At 41.6% G+C, this 27,988-nt stretch overlaps 2 protein-coding genes across 2 annotated transcripts; one reads left to right on the forward strand and one right to left on the reverse strand.

Moving 5' to 3' along the window:
* The first annotated feature begins 70 nt into the window (after nt 1–70).
* LOC306969172 (uncharacterized protein) lies at nt 71–21,276 on the forward strand. The gene is made up of 11 exons (XM_079564772.1): nt 71–215; nt 2,210–2,429; nt 5,076–5,123; nt 5,200–5,303; nt 6,715–6,817; nt 6,897–6,926; nt 6,993–7,025; nt 8,514–8,747; nt 11,835–11,938; nt 13,454–13,619; nt 21,202–21,276. Exons 1-11 carry the CDS (start codon nt 148–150, stop codon nt 21,244–21,246), a joined length of 1,155 nt encoding a protein of 384 aa, XP_079420898.1. The 5' UTR covers nt 71–147; the 3' UTR covers nt 21,247–21,276.
* Nucleotides 21,277–22,064: 788 nt separating this feature from the next.
* On the reverse strand, nt 22,065–23,294 carry LOC306969173 (E3 ubiquitin-protein ligase TRIM35-like; the record flags this gene model as incomplete). Its single annotated transcript, XM_079564773.1, has 2 exons — nt 22,065–22,709; nt 22,839–23,294. 2 exons carry the CDS (start codon nt 23,292–23,294, stop codon nt 22,065–22,067), a joined length of 1,101 nt encoding a protein of 366 aa, XP_079420899.1.
* Between the last annotated feature and the right edge of the window lie 4,694 nt (nt 23,295–27,988).

Below are 27,988 nucleotides of genomic sequence, written 5' to 3' on the forward strand. Positions count from 1 at the left end.
ATTGTATGTAAAGGCGGGAGTTTATTGTGGTAGCTGCGCCCGGATGTTAGCATGCTATTGTTGCTAAATGCTAACGCAGCGACGTCTGATCCAAAACTGCTACATTTTTGTATTTTTTTGTGTTTATGTGTTGAGGAAACTGTCTAAATGGGGAGGTATAAATGCTGTGCGGAAAACTGCGACAGCTCCAGTGAGTCAGACATCAAATTCTTCAAGTAAGTCAAAGAAAATTCCGTTTAGATCAGAATCACCAGAGACTCTTTACTGAAAGAGATTGAGCCTGCGGTGTTTTAACTATTTTTAAACTGTATATCTCGCTTATAAGTTCTAACAAATAATTCCGTGACCTAAAGTTAGGGTATATTAGAGAACAGTGAGATCTATTTGCATGGTAAAGGGCTGCTGTAATGTGCAGCTATTTAAATGATTACAATTAAAAACCCATAAAATCATCACAAGTACAGTCAATCAGTCATCTGTTAGTTACTCTTGTACTTTGATTTGAATATGAAAGTGTATTAGCCATCAAAATATCAAAAGTATCTGAATAAGATCAGGAAAATTTGTGAAAAAGAAAACATTTAGTGTGTGATCTATCAGAAAAGTAAATGAATAGAAAAATAAAAATGCATATCACACTTATCACATTTCTGAAGAATAATGGAAATACATTTAAAAAGACAGGAAGGGAAGCCTGTCTGTTCCACTTTTCCACAAACAACATTTTTTTGTCAACAAAATGTGTTAATTAGGACCAAAACATGACTAGAGTTTATTTAAATGAGAACAAAGTATTACTGAACCTCTTACCACCCGCCTGAACCTTCTGTCCTCTTTGCCCATTATATAAGTCTGTGTAACACCTCATTTGAAAGCTAAGACCCACAAAACTGATCTTTTTCCTCACGTTGTTGCTGTGTTGTGTCACCTTTTGTATGTTTTATTTTTTTTATTTTGGTCACATTTTTTTTTTGGTCATTTTTTTGTTGAATTTTTGTCACATTTTTGTTGATTTTTTTTGTCACTTTTTTGTTGCGTTTACATCCTTGTTTTCTTCTCATTTTTTTGTGGCTGTTTTGGTGTTTTTTTCTCAAGAAGCTTTTACATTTGGGTAAAGCCGAACTGGAGAAAATGTGCTCCGTTCAGGTGGGAGTTAAGAGGTTAACCTGAACCGAGCACATTTTCTCCAGTTCAGCTTTACCCAAATCTAAAACATTCTGAACTGAAGATTATCGATTAATTTGAAAGCTGAGACCCACATAACTGAAACCTTTTTATGTCACATTGTTTCCGCTTTTTTAAGGCTTTTTTTGCCGTGTTTTCATCTCGTTTACATTTTGTTTTCGTCTCTATTTTAATGGATTTCTTTTCACATTGTCACATTTCTCACGCTCTTTTTTTTTGCCATTTCATCACTTTTTTGTTGCGTTTTCATCCTCGTTTTCTTCATAATTTTGACACTTTTTTCCAGAAGCTTTAAGATTTGGATAAAGCCAAACTGGGGAAAATGCGCTCGGTTCAGGCGGGGGTGAAGAGCTTAACCTCTTACCACCCGCCACAACCAAATGCATTCTCTCCTCTTTGCCATTGTCGTCACTTTTTTTTCCCCTAATGTGTTTTTTTTGTCTTTTTTTGTCTTTTTTTGCTGGATTATTGTCATTTTTTGATGGATTTTTGTCATTTTTCTGCTGGATTTTTGTATTTTTTTGCTGTATTTTTGTCATTTTTTTGCTGTATTTTTGTCTTTTTTCTTCTGGATTTTTGTCATTTTTCTGTTGGATTTTTGTCACTTTTTTGTTGGATTTTTTTTTATTTTTTTGCTGGATTTTTGTCTTTTTTCTGCTGGATTTTTGTCATTTTTCTGATGGATTTTTATCTTTTTTTTTTGCTGGATTATTGTCATTTTTTTACTGCCATTTTGTGACCTTTTTGTTGAGTTTTTGTCATTTTTGTCACTTTATCTTTGGTCACTTTTTAGCGCTTTTTTGTTGTGTTTACATCCTCATTTTCTTTTTTTCTTTTTTATCGCTGTTTTGAAGAACCTTTTAGATTTGGAGAAGCCACATGGGAAACCTCATGGATTTGGGGACTTAACCTAACGTGATGACGACATGATGGGAGTTGATATTAATTTACCGGTCGTTTTGTCCTCTGGTATCGTAGCTTAGCCCCTCCCCTCGTAACGCCCCTGTGTCTCTGACCTGCGCAGGTTTCCTCTCTACAACCCTAAGAAGCTGAAGCGATGGCTGCAGAGCATGAGGCGCGAGGACTGGGCGCCGTCTCGGTTTTCCGTGCTGTGCATCCGTCACTTCGAGGAGCAGCACTTGGACCGAACGGGGAAATCCGTGACGCTCAAAGAGGACGCCGTGCCCACGATGTTCACCTCAGCTGCCGAGGCCGTGGCCACGCGGGGACGCGGCACAATCCAGGTCAGGACTTCAGACAATGGGAAAAACTGAGCTGGTTAGACGTCGATATATCTGGGGGATTTTGCAATATCGGCCGATCTAGCTCCGATAAAAGCCGATATTTCCAGAACTGAACGTGATAGAGACGCTGTGAGAGTTCTCCCACAGCTTCCTCGGAGAAACATTGCGATGAAAAATGGTTGACTACAAGTTTGTTAACCCCTTAACTCCCACCTGAACCGAGCACATTTTCTCCAGTTTGGCTTTACCCCAATCCAAAAGCTTCTGGAAAAGAGGTGTGAAAATAGCAACAAAACTGAGACGAAAACAATGATGGAAATGTGACAAAAAAGTGAGAAAACATTGACAAAAAAGTGACGAAAAATTGGCAAAAATGACACACAAATGTCACACAAAAAATGATGAAAATTTGATAAAAAATGACAGAAATGTGACAAAAAATTTGACCAAAAAAAACGACAAAAATTGGACAAAAATATGACAAAAAATGACCAAAAAATGTGACCAAAAAATTGACGAAAAAATAGACGAAAAAATAAAAGTGACAAAAAATGACAAAAAAAATGACAAATGTGACAAAAAAAATACAAAAATGTGGTAAAAATTGGACCAAAAAATGACAAAAATGTGATAAAAAAATTGGACCGAAATGTGACAAAAAATGACCAAAAAAAATTACAAAAATATGTTACAAAAAATTACGAAAAAATTACAAAAAAGTTACAAAAATGAATTGAATACCCAACAAAAAAATGATGGAAAAAAAATCTGATCACGTGAGGAAAAAGATCCTCTCGGTTCAGGCGGGAGTTAAGAGGTTAAAGCAACACTCAGTAACTTTTTTACCTTAATAAATCCTTTCCGTAGTCCCTCTGGGGGTAATACGTCACTTCGAAACGTTCATTGAATGAGTGGAGGGTCTTTCATCTCCCCCTGGTGTCTCTGGCCAGAAAACTACAATTGCAACTTCACTGCCACCGGACCAGAGTCACCAATACACACTAATGGAATCACGAAGAAGAAGCTAGCATGCTAACGAGCAAAGCTAACTGCGGGCTAGCGCCACTTAAACAGTATTTACAGCCAAGTTTGAGTGAAAACATATTTTTCCATTGTGCCATTGGATGTACAATATCCCTCTCTTCCTTTGTCTTTCTGTCAGTGTAGTATTTACTCTGACGGACAATTAACTCATTGACTGCCAATGACGTCTATAGATGTCAATTGAAATGAGTTAATAAGTAAAAAAATTGCAACTTCCTACGACACCTGCAGTTGCGCTTATGGCCTCTAGAGGCAAGAGTTACATAGCACTGCTTTAAATACAAGTTTCACTAAACCTCAGTTAATATGGACATGCTGCGTGAGTTAGTTTTAGGGCTGCAACTAACGATTATTTTGTAATCAATTAATCTATCGATTATTTTTACAATTAATCGATTAATCGCTTGGCTGTGAATGGTGCAGGAAAATTGTATTTTTTCTAATTTTTTTTATCACATTATAGCTTAAATGGCGCTGCTTGAGAATGTGTTGATGGAGTGAACTAAAGGGAAATGTTTTTTGAAGGCTCTATTAATGAAATTTACAATGTACAAAATACTGCAGACCCTAAATATACAATCAAAGTAGGTTTTCATCAAAAATACTACATTTTTATGTAATTTTTGCTCCATTTTAGTCTGTGTGAAACAGAAAACGATTAATCGATTAGTCGTCGATTAATCGATTAGTCGTTTCAGCCCTTGTTAGTTTTAACATCCCCAACTGTATTTTTGATCGCTGAGTAAAAAATGCCGTGGTTAGCAACAGTATGCTAATGCTAATGGAAGCTAATCAAAGCTGGGACAGAAAATATGATTGAATCACCTAAAGCAGGGGCAACGTCAGGCCCGGGGGCCAAATCCGGCCCTTCAGCACAGATGAGAAACATTATCACACAAATCAGAGAGTACTTTTAACATTATTAGAGTTAAATGGGAGAAAAAAAGGTAGAAACACTGTAGGTCATATATTATGCACAACACTGGCATTTGAAGGAAGAGCACTGGAGAAAGAATAATCGAGGAAGAAATGAAATCTACTTGAATTATGAGATTAAATCTAAGGTTTGAGTAGATTTGGTCTGGTCTTAGATGAGATAAAACCTCTAGTACAAGTTATTCTCTTAATTCAGATCATTTTGTGTAATTCAAGTGAAAAACAGTCTGATTCCAAGTGGGTTTTATTCTTGTTCCATCGGCGCTACAGCGTTTGTATCTTGGATTAGTTCAAACCGACTCAAATTCAACATAGAAGAACTTTAATTCAAGCAATTTTAAGTCATTTATCTCATTTAAGATGGTCATTTTTCCAGTGTTGTGCTTTACTTTGGGCTATTCGGTCTGTTTACAATAAAGAAAATCGGCCTCTGCCAAGAAAACATGCCGACCCCTGACCTAAAGTAATAAAATAAAATCGTTCCCTGCTGGAGTGGCCAAGTATTTAGGTTTTTACAGGATTATAGACCAGACATTTGGAAAAATCTTCCAAAAATATCGGCCGTGCGTATCGGCATCAGTCAACAAAAATGTGCCTGGCCAAATAAAAGCAATTTGCTACCAAAAATAACACACTCACACAACGTTCTCTGTTTATTTTTTTCAGGTTTCAAACAAAAACTCTGTGACTTCCTCCAAAAGTAAGAAGGGAAAGGTGAGAAGCTCCTCCAGTGTTTAGATTTTTGCTGAATGATTTAATGATGGTAAAAGTCTGGTTTTGGCGCCAACAGCCTCGAGGTCGACCTCCGAAGAACCGCGCTCCGGAGTCACAGACCACAGAGACTGAAGCAGCGCCACCTGCTGCCCACAGGGAGGAGACGCAGGAGGGTCACAGGTTCGTTTCCCACCAGCAGAGCGTACTGATACTGTAAACTTTTTGCTGCGTTGTCGACGTGCTTACCGAAAATGCTCTAATACAGGCCGGGGCCTTTATTTACTCAACGGCATCCAGGACCAGGCCTTTATTGGAACCAGGCCACAATTAGAGACAGGCCTTTATTTCTATTTGAGCAAAACGGACGACCAGGAAAATGAAGAAAAACGAGATTTGTGTCCATTTGCACCTAAAATATTAGGTTCATTTATTAACGAACATTTCAAACCCTCTCCCAGCGGCTGGAACATTGACGCCTTTTATTTTGTCGGGACAACAGGAAGTGTTTCGTTGCTGTTAGCGGAGCTTTGACATCAGTGTCACTGCAGGTTCTGTTTCGTTTTTACCGCGGACCGGATTATTTGTTGTCATCTTGTGTGAAAGGCGAGTTTAGACGGAGCGTTTGTGTTTGTGATCGATCATGAGACTGACCCGAGAGAAGACGAGACGCTCGCGCTGATGGGAGGAGTTATTTTGAGGCGGGACTGACCTGCACACGGAGCAGCTGGACGTGCTTTGAAGACGCGATGGAGACTTTATTAAAACCCTGGAGGGTCAGAAACATTTGTTTCCCTGTTTCCAAATATCGTCACAGGAGGTTTGAAAAGTGTCTAAATCTGTGTCAAAGTTACGCTCGGATCAGCTCCTCCGCAGCGTCGCCCTCGGCCCGGGTTCCCGTTTGTTACTTCCTGCACGTGAGATTTCATTTACACCAGGATGAGACAAATTCCTAACATGGGGAATATTTCTACTGCTATAGTTTCTAATAAAAGCCCCGGCCTGTTTTAGAGACCGGCTTTAATTTGCCTCCGCCAGCCGCGAACCCGGCCTCTGTTAGAGACCCGGCCCCTGTCTCGCCTGAACCGAGAGTATCATTTTCCTCACGTCATCAGATTTTTTTTCCATCATGTTTTTGTTGGGTATTCAACTCATTTTTGTAACTTTTTTGTCACATTTTGTCACATTTTGTTACATTTTTGTCATTTTTTTTTGTAATTTTTGTCAATTTTTATCACATTTTTGTAATTTTTTGTCACATTTTATCACATTTTTGTCATTTTTTTGTCCATTTTTTGTCAATTTCTTGTGACATTTTTGTCACATTTCCATCATTGTTTTCTTCTCAGTTTTGTTGCTTTTTTCACACCTTTTTTCCAGAAGCTTTTGGACTGGGGTAAAGCCAAACTGGAGAAAACATGCTCGGTTCAGGTGGGAGTTAAGGGGTTAATTTGCTCATGAAGATAGCTGTTAAAAGATAACTGTAAAAGTATCCTGTCGTATCCAGCTCTGTAAACAGTTTAAACCGTGGCAGATGTGTTTCCTTTCTCCTTGTTCTCGTTTTTATTTAACAGTGTCTCCTGTGTTTTTACAGAGAGTCTGAGCCTCCGGAGCCCTGGAGCGTCATCGTCGACGAGGAGCTGATGAAGATCCACTCTTTCCCACATTTTTTCCACGGGAACTACTGCGTTTCACAAGTACATGAGGCAGAGCTGAGAGAACAGTTTCTTTGTTGATAAAGTACATTTCTCTGTATTGTATTTGTTTTGTTTGCAGGACATCCAATGGGCCGCAGACAACGCCACAGTAAGTCGTTTAATCATGTGTAAAAATGTGATTAAACGTCTAATAATAATGTCGTCTGTTTCTCAGGATGAAGCAAAGGGCTCCAGAAACGTCATCGAGGTGAGTTCTTTGGTCATGTAAGATATTTGACTCTCTGGGGCCAGGCAAGTTCTCTTGTTGGAGGGCTGACTTTCTTCAGTGTAAAAAGACTGAAAAGGGCCGAACCTGCCAATTTTAGCCCAAGTAAAGCACCACCTTCTACAAATGCCAGTGCTGTACGTAATGTATGACGTGATGTGGGAGTTCTGTTTGGAATTCCTGAAGTTTTAGAGTACTTTAACTCTAAAAATGCACTCTCTCTGGAGACGACGCACCCATCAGGACTGAACCTCGGAGCCGCAGTCGAGCAGTGTCTCTGTAGATCCCAGAGAAAGAGTTCTCCCTCAGCTCCGTGACACTTCTCATTTTGTTCAAAAGGGCAAGTAATGACTATAATACGGCTCGTGTAGGTTTTAACCTCTTAACTCCCACCTGAATGGATCCCATTAGATCCAGTTTGGCTTTACCCTAATCAAAAAGCTTCTTGGGAAAAAAGCACCAAAATAGCCACAAAAAATTAAAATTAACAAGAAAACACAAAAACAAAAATTCAACAAAGATGTGACAAAAACTACAAAAAATGATAAAAATGTGAGAAAAATTCTACAAAAATGTGACAAAAATTCTACAAAAAATGACAAAAATGTGACAAAAACTCAACAAAAATGTGACAAAAACTCAACAAAAATGTGACAAAAAATCAACAAAAATGTGACAAAAATTCAACCAAAAATATGACAAAAATTCAATGGATTTTTGTTACTTTTTGCTGGATTTTTGTCAATTTTTTTTGCTGGATTTTTGACACTTTTTTCCTGGATTTTTGTCACTTTTATCCTGGATTTTTGTCACTTTTTTGCTGGATTATTATTTTTTTTGCTGGATTTGTGTCAATTTTTTTTGCTGGATTTGTGTCATTTTTTTGCTGGATTTTTGACACTTTTTTGCTGGATTTTTGTCACTTTTATCCTGGATTTTTGTCACTTTTTTGCTGGATTATTATTTTTTTTGCTGGATTTGTGTCAATTTTTTTTGCTGGATTTGTGTCATTTTTTTGTTGGATTTTTGTCTCTTTTTTCCTGGATTTTTGTCACTTTTTTCCTGGATTTCTGTCACTTTTTTCCTGGATTTTTGCTTTTTTGTCAATTTACATCCTCATTTTCTTCACGTTTTTGTCGCTATTTTGAAGAAGCTTTTAGATCTGGAGAATTTGGAGAACAGGAGAAAACATGTTCAGGTGGGAGTTAAGAGGTTAAGGTTAAAGTTCTTTATTTGTCATTATACAACAACTGTACAATGGAATTTGTCCTCGGCATCTGACCCATCCTGATGTCGCTGGGGTGACCCGTTAGGAGCAGAACACACAGACACAACACAATGTAAACTCCAGGTGAGACGCTGTTAGATTTGGGTAAAGATGAAGTGGAGAAAGTGCTCATGGACTGAAATATGAACTGCACGTCTGTGAACTCCCTGTTTAAATGCCCTCTTGCCCCGTGTGTGTGTCAGGTGTGTGGCCCCTGGCAGTGGCTGGGCCTGGACCTCCGCGGGCCCCTGCCCCTCACCTCCTCCGGGCACCGCTTCCTCCTCACGCTGCTGGATTACTCCTCCAAGTGGATCGAGGCGTGGCCCGTGGAGTCTCTGCAGCCCCAGCACACGGCGGAGCACCTGCTGGAGGCCGTGCGGCACTTCGGGTTCCCCCTGAGGATCCTGTCCCGCCTGCCCCTGCCCACCGTCACACAGGTGCGTCAGCAGGGGGCGCCGTGTGGTCATGTTTAGTGGATTCTTCAGAGGGCGTTTGAAAGACATTTAACCCCTTAACTCCCACCTGAACCGAGCACGTTTTCTCCAGTTTGGCTTTACCCCAATCCAAAAGCTTCTGGGAAAAAGGTGTGAAAATAGCAACAAAACTGAGACGAAAACAATGATGGAAATGTGACAAAAAAGTGACGAAAAATTGATGAAAAAGTGGCAAAAATGTCACAAAAATGTCACAAGAAATTGACACAAAAATGACAAATAATGTGACATAAAAACACACAAAAATGTCACAAAAATGTCACAACAAATTGACAAATAATGTGACAAAAAAACAAACAAAAATGTGATCAAAATTCGCCCAAAAAATGACAAAAATGTGACACAAAAATGTGACAAAAAAAGACAAAAAATAGATAAAAAATTGACGAAAAAAAATGACAAAACTTTGATAAAAAGAAAATTGACGAATAAATGACAAAATGTGACAAAACATGACAAAAAAAATCACAAAAAAATCACAAAAAAATGATGAAAAATGGATGAAAAAGTGACAAAAAATTGAAAAAAATTTGAAAAAAAGTTACAAAAATGAGTTGAATACCCAACAAAAAAATGATGGAAAAAAAATCTGATGACGTGAGGAAAAAGATGTTCTCGGTTCAGGCGGGAGTTAAGAGGTTAATCAGTCTCTTATGGTTCAGAAATTATACGCAAAGACTGCATGTTTTTTCCCAATCCAGTTTATTTATAAAGCAAGGCTGATCAAAGAAATACAAAATACAGATGTACAAACGCATTATATGAACAGTAAAAGTCAACTTCCAGACTAATGAACCGTGGCAGCTCACCGTGCGTGAAAATATGAAGAGAGAATATAGAAAAATACATTAAACATGTCACCAAAGTCAGTGACTAACAAAACAAAGTGTTTTCGAGACAGGCCTAAATATTAAAAAAGGTTCAATATTTCTATCAAAAAAAGTTTTGATTTACGCCTTTAGCCCGTTTTACAAAGCGCAGTCGAAGCGCCATCATCGCTGTCTGGATATGTTACGCTTTTTCTTCGTGCTTCGTCACATTTACCAAGAAAACTGCGAACTACAGGTACATTTACTTTTATATAAGTGTGTTAAGAACAGATAATACGTTTGAGAGTAGCCGGGTTTAGAGGCGCTTCCCTCGGTCAGTCTGCGCAGACGCCTCGGCTTAGTTACCGGTGTTGGAGCTGCTCAGAGAGTGTCCGGGTTTAGAGGCGCTTCCCTCGGTCAGTCTGCGCAGACGCCTCGGCTCAGTTACCGGTGTTGGAGCCGCTCAGAGAGAGGCCGGGTTTAGAGGCGCTTCCCTCGGTCAGTCTGCGCAGACGCCTCGGCTCAGTTACCGGTGTTGGAGCCGCTCAGAGAGTGTCCGGGTTTAGAGGCGCTTCCCTCGGTCAGTCTGCGCAGACGCCTCGGCTCAGTTACCGGTGGAGCCGCTCAGAGAGTGGCCGGGTTCAGAGGCGCTTCCCTCGGTCAGTCTGCGCAGACGCCTCGGCTTAGTTACCGGTGTTGGAGCCGCACAGAGAGTGGCCGGGTTTAGAGGCGCTTCCCTCGGTCAGTCTGCGCAGACGCCTTGTCTTAGTTACCGGTGTTGGAGCCGCTCAGAGAGTAGCTAGCCGGGTTTAGAGGCGCTTCTCTCGGTCAGTCTGCGCAGACGCCTCGGCTCAGTTACCGGTGTTGGAGCCGCTCAGAGAGTGGCCGGGTTTAGAGGCGCTTCCCTCGGTCAGTCTGCGCAGACGCCTCGGCTCAGTTACCGGTGTTGGAGCCGCTCAGAGAGTGGCCGGGTTTAGAGGCGCTTCCCTCGGTCGGTCTGCGCAGACGCCTCGGCTCAGTTACCGGTGTTGGAGCCGCTCAGAGAGTAGCTAGCCGGGTTTAGAGGCGCTTCCCTCGGTCAGTCTGCGCAGACGCCTCGGCTCAGTTACCGGTGTTGGAGCCGCACAGAGAGTGGCCGGGTTTAGAGGCGCTTCCCTCGGTCAGTCTGCGCAGACGCCTTGTCTTAGTTACCGGTGTTGGAGCCGCTCAGAGAGTGGCCGGGTTTAGAGGCGCTTCCCTCGGTCGGTCTGCGCAGACGGCTCGGCTCAGTTACTGGTGTTGGAGCCGCTCAGAGAGTGGCCGGGTTTAGAGGCGCTTCCCTCGGTCAGTCTGCGCAGACCCCTTGTCTTAGTTACCGGTGTTGGAGCCGCTCAGAGAGTAGCTAGCCGGGTTTAGAGGCGCTTCCCTCGGTCAGTCTGCGCAGACGCCTCGGCTCAGTTACCGGTGTTGGAGCCGCTCAGAGAGTGGCCGGGTTTAGAGGCGCTTCCCTCGGTCAGTCTGCGCAGACGCCTCGGCTCAGTTACCGGTGTTGGAGCCGCTCAGAGAGTGGCCGGGTTTAGAGGCGCTTCCCTCGGTCAGTCTGCGCAGACGCCTCGGCTCAGTTACCGGTGTTGGAGCCGCTCAGAGAGTGGCCGGGTTTAGAGGTGCTTCCCTCGGTCAGTCTGCGCAGACGCCTCGGCTCAGTTACCGGTGTTGGAGCCGCTCAGAGAGTAGCCGGGTTTAGAGGCGCTTCCCTCGGTCAGTCTGCGCAGACGCCTCGGCTCAGTTACCGGTGTTGGAGCCGCTCAGAGAGTGGCCGGGTTTAGAGGCGCTTCCCTCGGTCAGTCTGCGCAGACGCCTCGGCTCAGTTACCGGTGTTGGAGCCGCTCAGAGAGTAGCCGGGTTTAGAGGCGCTTCCCTCGGTCAGTGTGCGCAGACGCCTCGGCTCAGTTACCGGTGTTGGAGCCGCTCAGAGAGTAGCTAGCCGGGTTTAGAGGCGCTTCCCTCGGTCAGTCTGCGCAGACGCCTCGGCTCAGTTACCGGTGTTGGAGCCGCTCAGAGTGTCCGGGTTTAGAGGCGCTTCCCTCGGTCAGTCTGCGCAGACGCCTCGGCTCAGTTACCGGTGTTGGAGCCGCACAGAGAGTGGCCGGGTTTGGAGGCGCTTCCCTCGGTCGGTCTCGGCTCAGTTACCGGTGTTGGAGCAAAGGTTTTATTGATCCTAAAGGGTTTTCTCTGTTTGCAGATAAACCAGCAGCTGAAGGCAGAGCTGAAGGTTGAATTCCCGCTCGTGGTTCACCATCACCGGACCGGCTCCGTGGACCTGCCCACGCAGCAGATCATCGACAGGTCCGTCCTCTTCGTACTCTAACTATACAGACAGTCTGACCTTTGACCTCTTACCACCCGCCCAAACCCAATGCATTCTGTCCTCTTTGGCTGTAGGCCTGTGTAACACCTCATTTGAAAGCTAAGACCCACAAAACTGATCTTTTTCCTCACGTTGTTGCTGTGTTGTGTCTCTTTTTTAGGGTTTTTTTGTGTGTTTTTTTTTTTTAGTTTTTGTCACTTTTTTGTTGATTTTTGGTCACGTTTTTGTTGATTCTTTGTCACTTTTTTGTTGAATTTTTTGTCACATTTTTGTCACTTTTTTGTTTATTTTTTGTCACTTTTTTGTCACTTTTTTGTTGAATTTTTGTCACTTTTTTGTTTATTTTTTGCCACTTTTTTGTTGAATTTTTGTCACTTTTTTGTCACTTTTTTGTTGAATTTTTGTCACTTTTTTGTTGAATTTTTGTCACTTTTTTGTCGCTTTTTTGTTGAATTTTTGTCACTTTTTTGTCACTTTTTTGTTGAATTTTTGTCACTTTTTTGTTGATTTTTTGTTGACATTTTTTCACTTTTTTGTCACATTTTTGTTGAAATTTTGTCACTTTTTTGTTGAATTTTGTTGAAATTTTGTCACTTTTTTGTTGGATTTTTGTCACTTTTTTGTCACTTTTTTGTCACTTTTTTGTTGAATTTTTGTTGAATTTTTGTTACATTTTTGTCACATTTTTGTTGCGTTTACATCCTCATTTTCTTCTCATTTTTTGTGGCTGTTTTGGTGCTTTTTCCCCAAGATGCTTTTTGATTCGGGTAAAGCCAAACTGGAGAAAATGGGATCCGTTCAGGCGGGAGTTAAGAGGTTAAACAATGTGGTAGATCTGGGTGTGGTTTTTTTTTTAGTTTTTGTCACTTTTTTGTTACTTTTTTGTTGATTTTTGGTCACTTTTTTGTTGATTTTTGGTCACTTTTTTGTTGAATTTTTTGTCACATTTTTGTCACTTTTTTGTTTATTTTTTGTCACTTTTTTGTTGAATTTTCGTCACTTTTTTGTTGAATTTTTGTCACTTTTTTGTCACTTTTTTGTTTATTTTTTGTCACTTTTTTGTTGAATTTTTGTCACTTTTTTGTCACTTTTTTGTTGAATTTTTGTCACTTTTTTTGTTGAATTTTTTTCACTTTTTTGTCACTTTTTTGTTGAAATTTTGTCACTTTTTTGTTGATTTTTTGTCACTTTTTTGTTGAATTTTGTTGAAATTTTGTCACTTTTTTGTTGAATTTTTGTCACTTTTTTGTCACTTTTTTGTTGAATTTTTGTTGAATTTTTGTCACTTTTTTGTCGCGTTTACATCCTTGTTTTCTTCTCATTTTTTGTGGCTGTTTTGGTGCTTTTTCCCCAAAAAGCTTTTTGATTCGGGTAAAGCCAAACTGGAGAAAATGGGATCCGTTCAGGTGGGGGTTAAGGGGTTAAACAATGTGGTAGATCTGATTTGTTCATGTTAAACACCTGTGCACCGTTTCTTCTCCCGTCTCCTTCAGGATGGTGCAGGAGCTGACGGAGCAGCACCCGTCAGACTGGGACGTGTTCGTTCAGGCCAAAGTCTTCTCTCTGTGCTTTAAAGAGAATCCCTGGACCGGAGAGCGGCCCTTCACCCTGCTGTGCTGCAGCGGGACGGCCCCGGAGCACACGCCCCGAGGACTCCAGGTCAGGTTAAAAAAGAGCGTCATTTCACAACACAAACAGCTGCTCTGTTCTCTGTCACAATACTCGTCAGGAACAGTGAGACTAGATATTATCCAGGAAAGTGCAGCCCCAGAGAACAAAATCTAAACTTAAACTCCACTTCAGGCAAGTCGCACTTCAGGGTTTTCAACCTGCAGCTTTATCTTTAGTGAAAGGACAAAGTGCAGAGACTTTAGGCTCATACGAGTTCCAAATGATTATGCAAATTGTAGAAGCTTTCAATGAAACTCGTGGATGGTTTTGTGTCTCAGAGACCTGGGATGATTAGTTTTCAGGTTAAGGCGAGACACTGCAGGTAGGGGGAAATAGGGGGAAAAAAAATAATGTCAATTTGAAACTTTTGCTGAACATCACAGATATATATATGAGAAAAAAATGTATTGCACTTTTTCTGTCATTTTATGTTGTTTTTTTATGTTCACATAAAATAAGGCATTTTGAGCATTAAAATGGCCAAAATTGCCTATATTTTGTGCAACGAAATCAAAATAATGAATTGAGCCAGATTAAAATGTTATGGTTTTATTTTATTGACATATTAGTAATTAGTCATCAGTGAAAAAATCTGTAAAAACTAAAATTCCGCCTGTTTTTTTGGTTTCAAAGCTGAATAAATCAGGCTAGGAATTAGATATTGAAAAATCCCTCTGAAAAAACCTTCAGAATCTTGTTGTGTCTCAGACTGTAAAGTGTGGAGTCTGTGGGAGCTTCTATAAGGGCTCAGGCTCTGCCCGAGTGCGGCTTCTCTCATTCAGAGAAAACCAGCCCTGAAGTTTTGTAGCGAGTGCGCATGCTCGGCCCGTTCTTCCACTTTTCCGCTCCAGCGTCTCGTAGGAGGAAAAACACCATATTTGGGTGAAAGCGTCATCACGGGGCCCCTTAGCAGGACACGTGGATGTCAAATCTGTCAATATTTATGAATGAAAACCCGCGGGAAAGACGGCCTTTCTACTTCCGGGTCGCCCCCACCTCGCAGACAAAACATCATAAAATAAACATCATTTTTATATCTGACATGAAAACTAAGATGTAAAGGGAGGAAAACAGATAAAAATCTCCACTTCCACCACTGCGTGAAAAATCAATACTTTCACCTGCCGTGTCTCGCCTTAAGTCCAGTAAAGGGAAAAACTACTGAAAAAGGATGTTCCACTTTATTAAGCAGATCATCATTTACAAGCAATAAGGGAAAGAAAAATGATCTCTCTGCTGAGGAAAAGCGTGAAATAGTTTGGTCTAGGTCTGAAAACCTTCGATATTTCATGAAAGATTAAGCGTAATCATCGTTAAAGGGCTACTAACCCCTCCTTCCAGAGCCTCAGTATCAGAGCCTCAGATTTGAAAATCTCAACAGAAAGGGGGCGTTGCCTGGAGGACTAAGGGGCACGCGGGAGGGGTGAGGGGTGGGAGGGGCTTGAGGCTTCTGACTTCGACGCTGCACCTGCAGCGCTCCTCGTAAACAAAGTCCGAGCATGGGAGCATGGAGTTCCAGCGAGCTAACTTATTTAGCAACTTGTTCCACTGGGACAGCTCGACAGCTCTCTCTACACAGGGGGGGCATCGTGGCAGACAGCGGCCTTGTACCTGAGGCGCTGGCTCATTTATTCCTCTGTCATTTACAAAGCTAGCGGCTTAGCATTGAGCTCGATCGACGTTAGCATCGCAGCTAAGGGACGTAACTGTCCTGGCTGCTTCAGAATTTACCGATCTATTTTAGATGTAGACTTTTGCTGTGGTCTACGTTAACATGGGAGATGTATCTCAGTGTCCTCAGCAGAGTGTGTGATATAGAGACGTGGCTATTTGTGTTACAAAGATTTTTATTATTTTTCTTACAGCAAAGTGCACAAAACATATCAAATAAATAAATGTAGGCCTGTATTATTGAGCAGGAACACTGTCTTTTTGAAATTGTTTTTGGTTTGCCATTGAAGATGTGAGACAGAATCATTCAGGTCATGTTTCTCTAAAGGCTTGACTGTAACATTGTGAACCCAAAGAGCCAGTTAGCCCTAAGTAAATAGCCTGAAGTAATTTCTATTACTAAATTTAGTGAACTAAAAGGTTTAACCAACGTTAACACATACACTAAACTACCACTGAATGATGACACTGTAGAGTAAAGACTATAATGAAGTATTTATATGTATGCTTTTTTTAGTTGAATATTGAAATATTAATGAAAATTATAGATCTTGTTTTGTACCAGTACTTGATTCTGCACTTCTGGCTCTTACAACAGTGCAATTTCCAAATTATAGCACAATTTCTTTGGTAAAACTTACTACAAACTTACAGCTCACATTTCACTTGAGGTTGAGCTGCATGTGCCACTCACTTGGCCTACATAGATGTGTGCAATAAACAAATTGAACAGACAAAGTTGACTGGTTATGTTATACAATACCAACTGTAATAAATATACATGCAGTAAGTTTTCAGCTTCTAGAAACAGTGGTGCTGCATATACCTTCCTGTGACATATCTGACAGAACATATACAGGCTTCATTTTTTTTTTACTGCCCACAATTAAATCTTGCATGAAACATTGATTTTAATCTATTACGTTGTCCAATGGGCACAGAATGGTTCAGGCACAGGTCCTTTGTCTGTGTGCTCCTGATATGGGAGAGGATCCTCGACCACACTTTCAAACAGCAGGGCCATTAGTTGGTCAAAGTAGACTGTAAACAAAGCACAAAACATTTGTCCTTGTAAAAGCATTGGTTGTGTTGTTTTTAATGTGACATACCTGAGGTAGCTCTGGTCTTCATGGCTCTCACTGTGTAGTCTCCACGCTTGAATTTTGGATACACTATGACGATTTGCCTTTTTTAAATCAAAATTCAAGGCACCAACCTGCACCCTAAAATTTCACAAATAAACATTAATATGCAGTATCTATTTTCTAAACATTTCAAAGTGATAAAATAACTAGTGAATATTTGTTGAACCTTTAGGAATCATTACCTGGCCAGCATTCCTTTGAATAAGAGGCCCAGACTATTGTGAGAGAATCAGACTATGGAATGCCTCAATATTTGAAGTGTGGTATTGTGGGCTTATTTTAGCTTAATCTTTCAAAAAACGTGGTGTTAACAAAAGAGTAAGAGTCTCTCGCATGCTGCTGTGCCTACAAAGAATTATAAAGAATTACAAAGAATAATAAATTGATATGTGAAGTGTAAATACATCAATATAAATTAGATATTGGGAGGAGTAGTTGTAATTACACATACTTGATTTTGGCCACACTCTTGCATCATCCCCAACCAAAGGCCTGTGAAGACAGCGAGGGGACAGGGGGTTTTCCGTGGACATTCTGAATGTAGTTGCCCAGATGTCCACTCAGCCACAGCCTTTGATGGTGACCAGTAGAGATGATTCATATAGATGGTTCACAATGCTTTTCTTCCACCTCGTCATTTCCTCCGTTCACCTTTTCTGGCCCAGCGCATCATTTTTTTCCAATCTCTGGGACACAAAACACAAACCCCTCCTTCTCCATGCACACGCTGTTTCCAACCTCATTGCTCTAATAAGACAAAAAAATAAGAATATGAGTTCTATCATAATGCACAGTTATCCAAAGTTACATATTTATGTTTGTATTGTAATGTTTTACCTTGACTAGCTCGATGTCAATGACTTTGTTACTCGTTAGATTCATCATGGTGTAACTGCCATACTTGGCTGAATGTCCTACATGAATGCAAGTTATACATTAGCTGACTTTTAATACTTCAGATAAATGTTTATTAAATGTATTTACCAGGTGAATCTGCCCGCATGTCCCCGCCCAGTGACACAGAGCCGCTTTCAAGAGCCTCCCTGATGAGGTCCTCCTGCTCCAGCTTCCACTGCCAGTTGACTGTAGGGATGAGGAGCTTTGCCTGATGCCTGTAGAAGCACTGCTCTGACAGTCCCTGAATATTGAAGGCCCCCAAGAACTATAAAATTAAAACATCTGTTATCATCGGATAATATATGGAAAAACAAAATGTTTTTGTAGTGCCTTTGAAATCTGGCTAAAGGATGAGCTGGTGAACAGCACAGAGCTGTAGGTTTCCAGCTGGGATGTTGTTCACCATGGGCTGACTGGACCACTGACTGGAGAACTCACAGCGAGGACACTGTTGAGTGACCCAGACAGGACATCGCCTAAACAGCTCCAGCAGTTGGTCCTCAAGAACAATATATTTTTTGTCCTTGTGTGGAGGGACTTCAGTGGGAATGCTATATAAAATAAAGGATATTTCATCCCTCAAAAAACCAGGACGCTGTATATATTTTTTCAATTAAAACTCTAGATTTTCTTTGTACCTTGAACAGTTCACAGTGCTGGCACTGTCATCGATGTGGAAGCTGGGGTCAGACGCTGACACCTCACACCTTCTCCTTTTTAAAGGTGTAGAGGCTGCTCTGGGACTGTCAGGAAGAGGGATTTCCATCAGGTCCCCTGTCCCACAACCGACGCTTGTGTAAGCGGTCCGGGCTTGAGTAGCTGTACAAAACACAAACAAAAAAAACACGTTTAAAATGGCAGTAATTACACAACTTGTGTCTAACTACAGTATATAAAAAAAACAAAAGTGTAGACTGTTTTATACATAAAATGACAGTACTGTATAAAGGATAAATAGATTTCACCTTTGCGTCGCCTGCTCGGCTTCACATTGGCCTGGACACTTGCATGCCTTGTAATGACTGGATCAGTCTGGACATTTCTCTCTGCTCACTTTTGGCTGAAAACATAACAATAAATAATATTTATAAAGTGCACACACAAGTGACATGCAAACACATTGTTTGTATTGATGATTTATAGGAATACAACCTAGGATATACTTCAGAATATGCCACCCTATAGCAGATCAACCAAATATTTGTATCAGGTTAATTCTGGCTACAGTCGGCTACTAAAAACTTCCAAATGGTTTGGCATTTTGAATAGCTGCGTCCAAATAGGTGTAAACTTTGGTTCAGTTCAGAAAACTTGTCAACATGAACATAATTATCAGAATTGATCCTATTTTGTGAACCTGTTCAACAACAATGGCAATAACAACTATACTGATTCTGAAACCACGTAAGAACAGCTCACATCTGTGAGCGCCCTCTCCTCACTGACCACACGGTCCACCTGGAGTGGTCAGCCCTCTCCTCACTGACCGCACGGTCCACCTGGAGTGGTCAGCCCTCTCCTCACTGACCACACGGTCCACCTGGAGTGGTCAGCCCTCTCCTCACTGACCACACGGTCCACCTGGAGTGGTCAGCCCTCTCCTCACTGACCACACGGTCCACCTGGAGTGGTCAGCCCTCTCCTCACTGACCGCAGTCGAGCATCAAACGGGAGCAGAGCGCGCACGGAGCGGGTCAGTTTAGCCTCCGACACACAGTACGTTCTAGCTATACGTTAGCTATACAGGCTAGCTTGTAGCTACTGTCAAAAGCTACAGTCATGTCAAACTTAGATTAGTTTGGTGCTCAGACTCGTGCACATTTGCGCAGTGTTGGCGTAACTTTGCAGACTGATGCATTAGCAGGCTGCCCCGGGCAGCGAGTAGACGCGCTTATAACCGGTGGCTGCTGTTCCTCAGCCACAGTGAGCGAGTGCGGGACACGTCGCCTGGAGCTGAGGCTGCAGAGTCTATTTACACGCCATATTTTTTCAACAGATCTACACGACTCATGTGATTGGTGTTATCAGAGGCCAAACCGGCGAATTTGTTTGAGATACTACAATAACGATCTATTCTGACGTGCACATAAAAATTCTATATACTGTACATGACTCAATCTGTGAGCAAAGTAGCTACTACTGACAGAAATGACCGGGACAGAGTGAACCAAGTGCCTCTTTTTACAGCAGCTACAATCAATGCAATTACTACCAAACCCAAAATGGGTAAATCATTATTTTTCTCACTCACCTCACATTGTTGGCGGGGCAGGAGTGTCGGTGGGGACGGCCTCGCTCTTCAAACGCAGAAGACTAGCATAGCCCAGTTCAACCTCGGTGAAGTTGGCGAAGGAATCAGCACGTAAAATGGTCTTTGCAAACTCCAGCCCCACTACGCTACACTTCCTCCCCATCCTAACACAGTACAATTAACAACTAACAATTAAATTATACACGATAGACCACTAAAAGCAATACTAACAAACGCCCTAAGCTAAATTGAGCTAACTAATCTAACAATAAAAGCAACTAGTGATTACAACTACAATATTCAACAACTAACACTACTAAAACTATACACTTATTTATAATAAAAAAGCTATCCTAATAAAATCTACCTAAATGCTATGACAACTAATCGCAAACCTGACAATCGATGAAAATATTCTCTCGTTATTCCAACACCAACTCGCTACGGGGGCGTGAGCGAGACTGAGCCTTTTTATACCCCAGAGCGGCAGAGCCCGTGACATCATCTCTCGCCTCCTGACATCATCTCTCTCCCCTCCGCTAATTGGGTGCCGAATTCAAAAAATCAAATGCAGTACCGACAGTTCGCTGCAGATGGCGCCACACAGACGGTTTGGGACACAAAGACAGGATTTCAACAAATTTGCACTAAATTGTTAAAATAGTGACATATACACGTAGACAACACTATAAGATACCCATTTATACAACTTAGCTAGAAAAAAAAGTTGATTTGGGGGTTAGTTGTTCTTTAAGAGATTTGTGGATGATTCAGACACACTCGGGTTTGTGCAGATAAAGCCACAATGAGGACGGTTTCTGCCAGACAAACACATCAGATCAACCCCTTAACTCCCGCCTGAACCGAGTACATTTTCTCCAGTTTGGCTTTACCTCAATCCAAAAGCTTCTGGAGGAAAGCTGTGAAAATAGCGACAAATCTGAGACAAGAACAATGATGGAAATGTGACAAAAAAGTGACGAAAAATTGATGAAAAATGTCACAAAAAATTTACGAAAATTGACAAAAATGTGATCAAAAAATGACATAAAAAACGACGACAAAATGACAAAAAGTGACAAAAAATTGACAAAAATGTGATTAAAAAAATGTATTAAAAAATTAAAAAAAATTACAAAAAAGTGACCAAAAAAATGAACGGAAAAATGACAAAAAAAAAACACGTCAAAAATGTGACAAAAAATGAAAAAAAAAATGAAGAAAAATTACAAAAAAGTTACAAAATGAGTTGAAAACCCCCCAAAAAATGATGGAAAAAAATCTGACGTGAGGAAAAAGTTCCATTTAGATGAGTTTTGTAGATCTTAGCTTTCAAATGAGGCGTTACACTGGCCTACAGGATTTGGGTAAAGCTGAACTGGAGAAACTGCTCTCGGTTCAGGCGGGAGTTAAGAGGTTTAAGACTTGAAAATGAAGCTGTCATTTGAGTCGACTGTTTAGAAAGTCTGAGAAAAATGTCATTTGCATAATAATTTGGAACTCAGGGTATTGTCTCGTTTAAACCACTTAAAGTTGACATTATTCGTCTGAAATCCTTTTCCTTTGTGTAAATCATGGTGTTGACAGAGCTCTGTGTGTTTTTCAGCTGGAGGAGCTCGACCTCAAAGACTGTGAGTTTGTGCTGAGATAAAAGTCTGTGGAAATGTGGGGAAAGTCACTTCCACTGTGTTTTTCATGTTTTATTTGTGAAAATGAGCTGATTTCAGATTATTTATGTAATACATTTTTAGGAAAACAAGACTTTGTTTGTCATTTATTGAAGAGAATTGAGCCGCACAAACTTATTTAACCCCTTAACTCCCGCCTGAACAGAGCACGTTTTCTCCAGTTTGGCTTTACCCCAATCCAAAAGCTTCTGGGAAATAGCGACAGAACTGAGATGAAAACAATGATGGAAATGTGACAAAAAACTGAGAAAAACATTGACTAAAAAGTGACGAAAAATTGATGAAAAATTGGCAAAAATATCACAAGAATTTGACAAGAATTTGATAAAAAAATTGATGAAAAAATGTGATTAAAAAGTGACGAAAAAATGACAAAAATGTGACAAAAAACTACAAAAAAGTTACAAAAATGAGTTGAATCCCCAACAAAAAAATTGCAAAAATGTGACAAAAAAATGACAAAAATTTGATGAAAAATGGACGAAAAAATGACAAAAATATTTGACAAATAAATTGATGATGATCTGATGTGACTTTATTTAATGACATGAAGTGAAGATTCAGAATTTCAAACATCTACAGATTATTTTTTTATTAAAGAGACAAAAAGTTACAGATTTTCTTTGACGACGTTAATTTGCTTTTCCACTTTTACTTTACGGAACTTGGAACAAAGGAACATTTGAAAGCGGTGGGTGAGGAACCTTTGTGGTTTAGTTCTGATCATTTTAACCTCTTTTAACCTTCTACACTGTGACTGTGATGCTCTTTGGTGAGATCTTCAGAGGAGCGTCACGTGTGAGTAAACCTGGAAAGATCCAAGTGAAAGAGTCTGTGACTGTGTGAAGGTCTGTGTTTGTGTCGGGTCAGTGAAGGTCAATGTGTTTGTGTCAAAGTCCAGCTTCACTCGAACTCTCTTCAGGTTCTTCACCGAGAGACGTTTATCTGGGCCTGAGTAAGAGACGGCTGCATATTTACCATCAGTGAAACATATGAACCAGCCTCCTCCAACCTCAGTGTTCGCTCCTCTCTGAACTGCTCCACCCACACCCACAACCCAGCCCTTACCCCCGACCTCCACTTCCCAGCTGTGAGTCCCAGAGACAAAACTTTCTGATCCACGTACAAAGCCATCACTAAGTCTCCCTGGCTTCTTTGGGACCTTCTGCTTCTTTCCTTTTCTCACTGAGGTCAGATCTTCAGACAGAGCCTCCATGTCTCTGCTCAGGGCGGCCATCTTGTCCTTCATGTTCTGGATCTTCTGCTCCTCTTCCTCCCTCAGAGCCTTCATCCTGGACTCTTCCTCGTCCCTCAGAAACTGGTGCAGTTTCTCAAACTCCGCTCTGATCTGTGTCTGTGTTTGTTTGGTCTGGAGTGAGATATGAGCCGCTGCTTCATCAAACTGTGCTCTGCTCTCATCCAGGACCTGAGGAGAAACATCAGAGTTATTTAGAGTCAGACGTCCCTTTCTGTAGCAGGACATGTTGATGTTCCTCTGAGCTCTGTGGACACGTTCTTCTGACTGGAACAGGAGGAGGAGGTCTCTTACCTTCAGTTTGTCCTGTAGAGGTTTGATGTTTCTCCTCAGCTGCTCTCTCAGGTCTGAGGCTGCCTCCTCGATGGGTCTGAACCTGTGGTCTTTGTGAGTCCTGGAGTCTCTGCAGACCAGACAGATCAGCTCCTGATGGTCCAGACAGAAGAGCCGCAGCTTCTCAGAGTGAAGTCTGCACTTGGGCTTCTGTGGAGATGGAGATGTTTGCTCTGCAGCTGGAGCAGTCTGCCCTTTCTCCTCTGTGAACGTCTCCACCAGGTTCTTTAGGGCCAGGTTTGTTGGTGGATTATCCCTGGAGGACCTTCTCTTACAGACTGGACAGGTCTTCAGTACTTTGTCCTCCCACCAGTTCTCCAAACAGACCTTACAGAAGCTGTGGCTGCAGGTCAGAACCACAGGATCTCTGAAGAGCTCACAGCAGATGGGACAGGTCAGGTCCTGCTCCAGTCTGGACGCCATGTCGGAAAGAGCTCTGAAGATCAGACATAACAAAAGAGTCAGATGGAGTGAAAGTCGTTATTAAAAGGTTTGGAAACGGAGAGTACATGTACTTTAGTAACGTTTTGAAGAACTTGTACTTCTTGAAGTAGTTTTATCATACAGTACTTTTTACTTCTACTTGAGTAAAAATATAATGAAGTTTCTGTTTCTTAGTCGAGTAAAAATAATTGTTACTTTTTCCACTGTGAGTAAATCTTTAAGTGGCAAATTCTTCTTTTTGATCGATGAAGCAGATGTCGTTCAGAATATTTGAGTTTTTCTGTATTTTCTTGGATTTCTCTTTGGAAATATCACGATTTCCACAGGTTTTATGTTTCGTTCAAGGTTCAAGTTAATAATTGTCCCGAAGGGAATAATAACGGCGCAGGAATCCACACATGACACAGTAACAACTATTGTATTTAGAACAAGGATCCTCCGGTCACAGCCGTCATCAGTCCGGCTCTGAACAGCTGAGAGACGATTGTTTAATGTGAGAAACCCTTCAGACTCACCTCAGTCCAGGCTCCAGGTTTCACTCAGACGTTTGTGTCTGATCCGGGTTTCCTGGTTTGGGACGAGGCGTGTGCAAAGACTCTCATAAACTTCTGACGGAGGTTTTTAAAGACACAGATCCTGATTCAACTCATCCTGTTTTAATGCTGTTTATTCAAGTTTCTATATGTTGTAGTTGGTTTCAGAGCAGTCATAAAGACACTGATATTGTTTCTCTAATTCTCAGGTCAAAGCTCAATAGCAGGTAAGTTGTTGCTTTATTGTGACGGTGAAAGTTGTGAAATGAGGATTTTTGGGAAGTTGGAAATAAGTTTGGACACAACTACAGTATGTTCCATTACAGTAACTACATTATTGTATTTCTGAGTTATTAAAAAAACAGTTTTTCAGTGAAGCTCATGGATGGTCCTGGTGGTGCTGGGCCAACCTACGCCATCTCGACCCATCCCTATGGGTCATGAATCCACTTCCCATAGGGCCGACCTCTACAGCCCAAGAGTCACAAACAAGTGACACATACATAGTGACAACGAGGATTCCCATATCTCTCAACACACAGATACAGAGCCTCTCGAAAGTATTCATACACGTTGAACTTTTGCTCATTTTGTCATGTTTACAACCCTAAACATAAAGATTTTATTTGGATTTTCTTACTGAACTTTCACACACAAGTAACAGACAACTGTGAAGTGAAAGCAAAATGATACATGATTCTGTTATTTTTCAAAAAATAAAAAAGTGAAAAGTGGGACAAGGGGGAAAATAGGGAAGTAAATAAAAAAAAGGAAAACAAAGGGGTGAAGAAAATTAAAATAAAAACAACCACAACTTAATGGACTCCTGTTCGATGCTTGGGGAATTGTGCTGTCTACACGATTGGGGCCGGAGTGCAGGAGCCATTATGGTTCATCTAGCCTGCAAGCGTTTGTTTACATTAGACGTAGTTGACCTCCATTCTGCCACTTAGGGGCAGGATGGAGGCAAGTCTATACGGATACCCAGGTGCCAGTGGATGGGGTGTTTGGGTGACGGGAGGTCGCACGGTTTTTACCGCTTGTCATTAGGGCCCTAAAGGTGCGTACAGACCAAAAGCGTCCACGCCTCCAACTTCCATGTTAACCCTATGTAGAGGTGCTTCAACGCGCTCCGAAATGCAAGCAAAGCTGTCCGCACGTATTAAGCGTAGCAAACGCGAGCGGGTGAGGAAGGACGCGCGTCAAAGCCAGGGAGAACAGCGCGGTGAGCGAACAGGGAGGCCACGCCCACTGCTTCATGCACTCAAGGAATCCAATCCACACGTGCGTTCATTTATGCCTTGTTAACCAATCCGGGATACTGACTGGGCTCAGGCGTCACCTGTTACCTGCAACATGGAGGACAAGTTTATCGTCGCGGTAAAGGAATAGACAGAAACTTGGAGTGAGGTAATATCTTGTACTACTACTTTTGTGTGTCATTTTAATGAACCTGCCCTGTGTAACCATGTGTAACCATCAAATACCACTTCATTTGCATTGCATGTTGGAAACATACAGTAACTGTAATATTAGTGAACACATTGTAAAAAATATATAGATTTTTCAGCGGAGGTGTGCAATAATAAGTGGAAGAGTTTGAGGGACACCTCCTCCTTCTTTCAAGAAGGGGCCAACATGAGCCAGGAGCGCCTGTGTCCCAATGCGTGACAGCAGGTCATCGAACAGGGCCCAGGACTTTAAGGGCGCACTCACACGTGTCCATCCGAACCACGCCCAAGCGCTGGAAGCCCCTTCAGCGCGGTTCGTTTGTGCAGTGTGAGTACAATCAAACCATGCCCGAGTCGGACTCGGTTCCGGACTTTGGCCGCTTAGAGGAGGTGGGCCAGAGCGCGGCTCGGTGGCTCGTGTTTGCGCACACGCACGGATACAAGCGGCTGTTATATGGGCGGTTGCATTTGTCACGTAAAACAGTGAGAAAAGGCTGTATTTATCGAACAGAGCAGCGGCTGCCTCGCTCTCGTCTCCCCGGCCCCCGACCGCTTCTCTCCCGGGCGGCTCCCCGGACCCCCGGCCACATACCGACTGCTCACTCCCGACTCCCTGGCCGCTTCGCCCTGGCCGCTAGAGAGTGGCAGGCTCGGATGTCAAGTGTGAGTGCGCCCTGAGTCAACAACCGGTGGCCAGACACGCCTCCTATGTATGACGCTTGCAAAACTTAACGCGCCAGCAAACAGGCGTTTGTCGCGAGTGTGAAGTATGTGAAGCGGAGTTGTTTGGCGTCCAACGAGAGGCAGATGGGGCGTGGACGCACGTTTGGTCTGTACGCACCTTCATACTACCTCTACCACATTGCAATATCCATGTCCAATCCACCAAATTTTTGTTCTTAAAACCATCATCTTGGGCCGTCACGCACCTCAATCCATGGCCGCTGCCTCCAAAACATGAAAGTGAGCCTGGACATCGTGTTTGGTTCAAGCGCGTTATACCTGGATCCCCCGGCACCCGGAAGCGACCAAAGGTGAGACAGTTGTCGCTACACTTTGATGACCCACTGCAGGAACCGCATTTTCTGTCGAGCTGGTCATTAGGAAATGTTTTGTACTGATGGCAACAGTATCGTCCAAAATGTTCTGTAGTGTGACTTTAAAAACCGTGATTAAAAATATGAATATTGATTGATTAAAATCCCCTAATTTCATAATAAGAATAAATATTGACTAAAAAGTATATAAATATAAATGGATGAATATTGTTAAAAATCATCAATCAACAACCTCAAGTTTACTCAGGTCTCCTCTCCCGACCTCTGACCTGTACGTGACCTCTGCGTGACCTGTACGTGACCTGTACGTGACCTGTACGTGACCTGTACGTGCTCATGCCAGAGACGCAGACCGAGAGAGACCTGTAGCTGCTCCAGAGAAGCTAACGTGTCAGTAGCCGCCTTTTTGGTGGAAATACACGGTGATAGGTAAGAAAAAAACAACTCAAACAAAACAAAACATTGCAATATACAGATTAATGACAATTCTTTTTATTAAATGTAAGATACTGAGAGTCTCAAAGGCTGTGAACCCGCGCGCGCTGGGAAACCCTGTGTCCCAGTGTGGTGTAACATGGTGAGTGCCATTCATTGTGTGTGGGGGCTAGTTAGCATGCTAATCTCCGGATGCTAACCTCCGAGTGGTATCTCCGCTAGCTTTTTCACTACGAAAATGCACTTTTCAGAGGTAAAAACGATAATCCAGGGTCCCAATTCATTTGATACCAAAGACTATTTGAAGGTTTATGCTAAGTCATTCGTGTAAGGTTGTAAAATTCAGTTTTCTTTGCAAAATTGTGGATTTAGCACATGCTAATTTTGACCCTGGTGGTGCTAATGTGGGTTAGCCACTGTGAAAATGAGGAGGGTTAATGTCAAGTGCTGGTACCTGAACTTTGCCTGTTTTTTGAAGGTTTTCATGTTATTTAATATTTAACAAACGTTTCTTAAAGCAAATAAGTGTTATTTTTTAGCTGAAAATTTAGCTTTTGATCATTTGTTTGTGACTGAATGTAAACTAATGTAAATTGGTTTATTTTTATTTAGTAGTATTTGAATTATAATATTGTACAACTTAACCTCTTAACTTCCGCCTGAACCGAGAGGATCTTTTTCCTCACGTCATCACTTTTTTTCCATCATTTTTTTGTTGGGTATTTAACTCATTTTTGTAACTTTTTTGTAATATTTTGTCACATTTTTGTCGTAAATGTTTTATCATATTTTGTCACATTTTTGTCATTTTTTTTGTCATTTTTTTGTCACATTTTTGTCGTTTTTTGTCAATTTCTTGTGACATTTTTGCCACTTAATCATAATTTTTTTCTCAATGTTTTCTCCCTTTTTTGTCACATTTCCATCATTGTTTTCGTCTCAGTTTTGTTGCTATTTTCACAGCTTTTTCCCAGAAGCTTTTGGATTGGGGTAAAACCAAACTGGAGAAAATGTGCTCGGTTCAGGTGGGAGTTAAGGGGTTAAGATATTTTGAATAATTCTAAAAGCTTTACTTGTAACTATGGTCAATATAGAACATAGTTAAAGATATTTTCTGACCTATTTCCAGGTCAGGGTTTTGGATCGGATTCTCGAAGATTCTCCAGATCTGGATGTTGAGCCGCAGCCCGAACCAA

The sequence above is a fragment of the Gobius niger genome (assembly GCF_951799975.1).
Source record: "Gobius niger genome assembly, chromosome: 10".
NCBI lineage: Eukaryota > Metazoa > Chordata > Actinopteri > Gobiiformes > Gobiidae > Gobius > Gobius niger.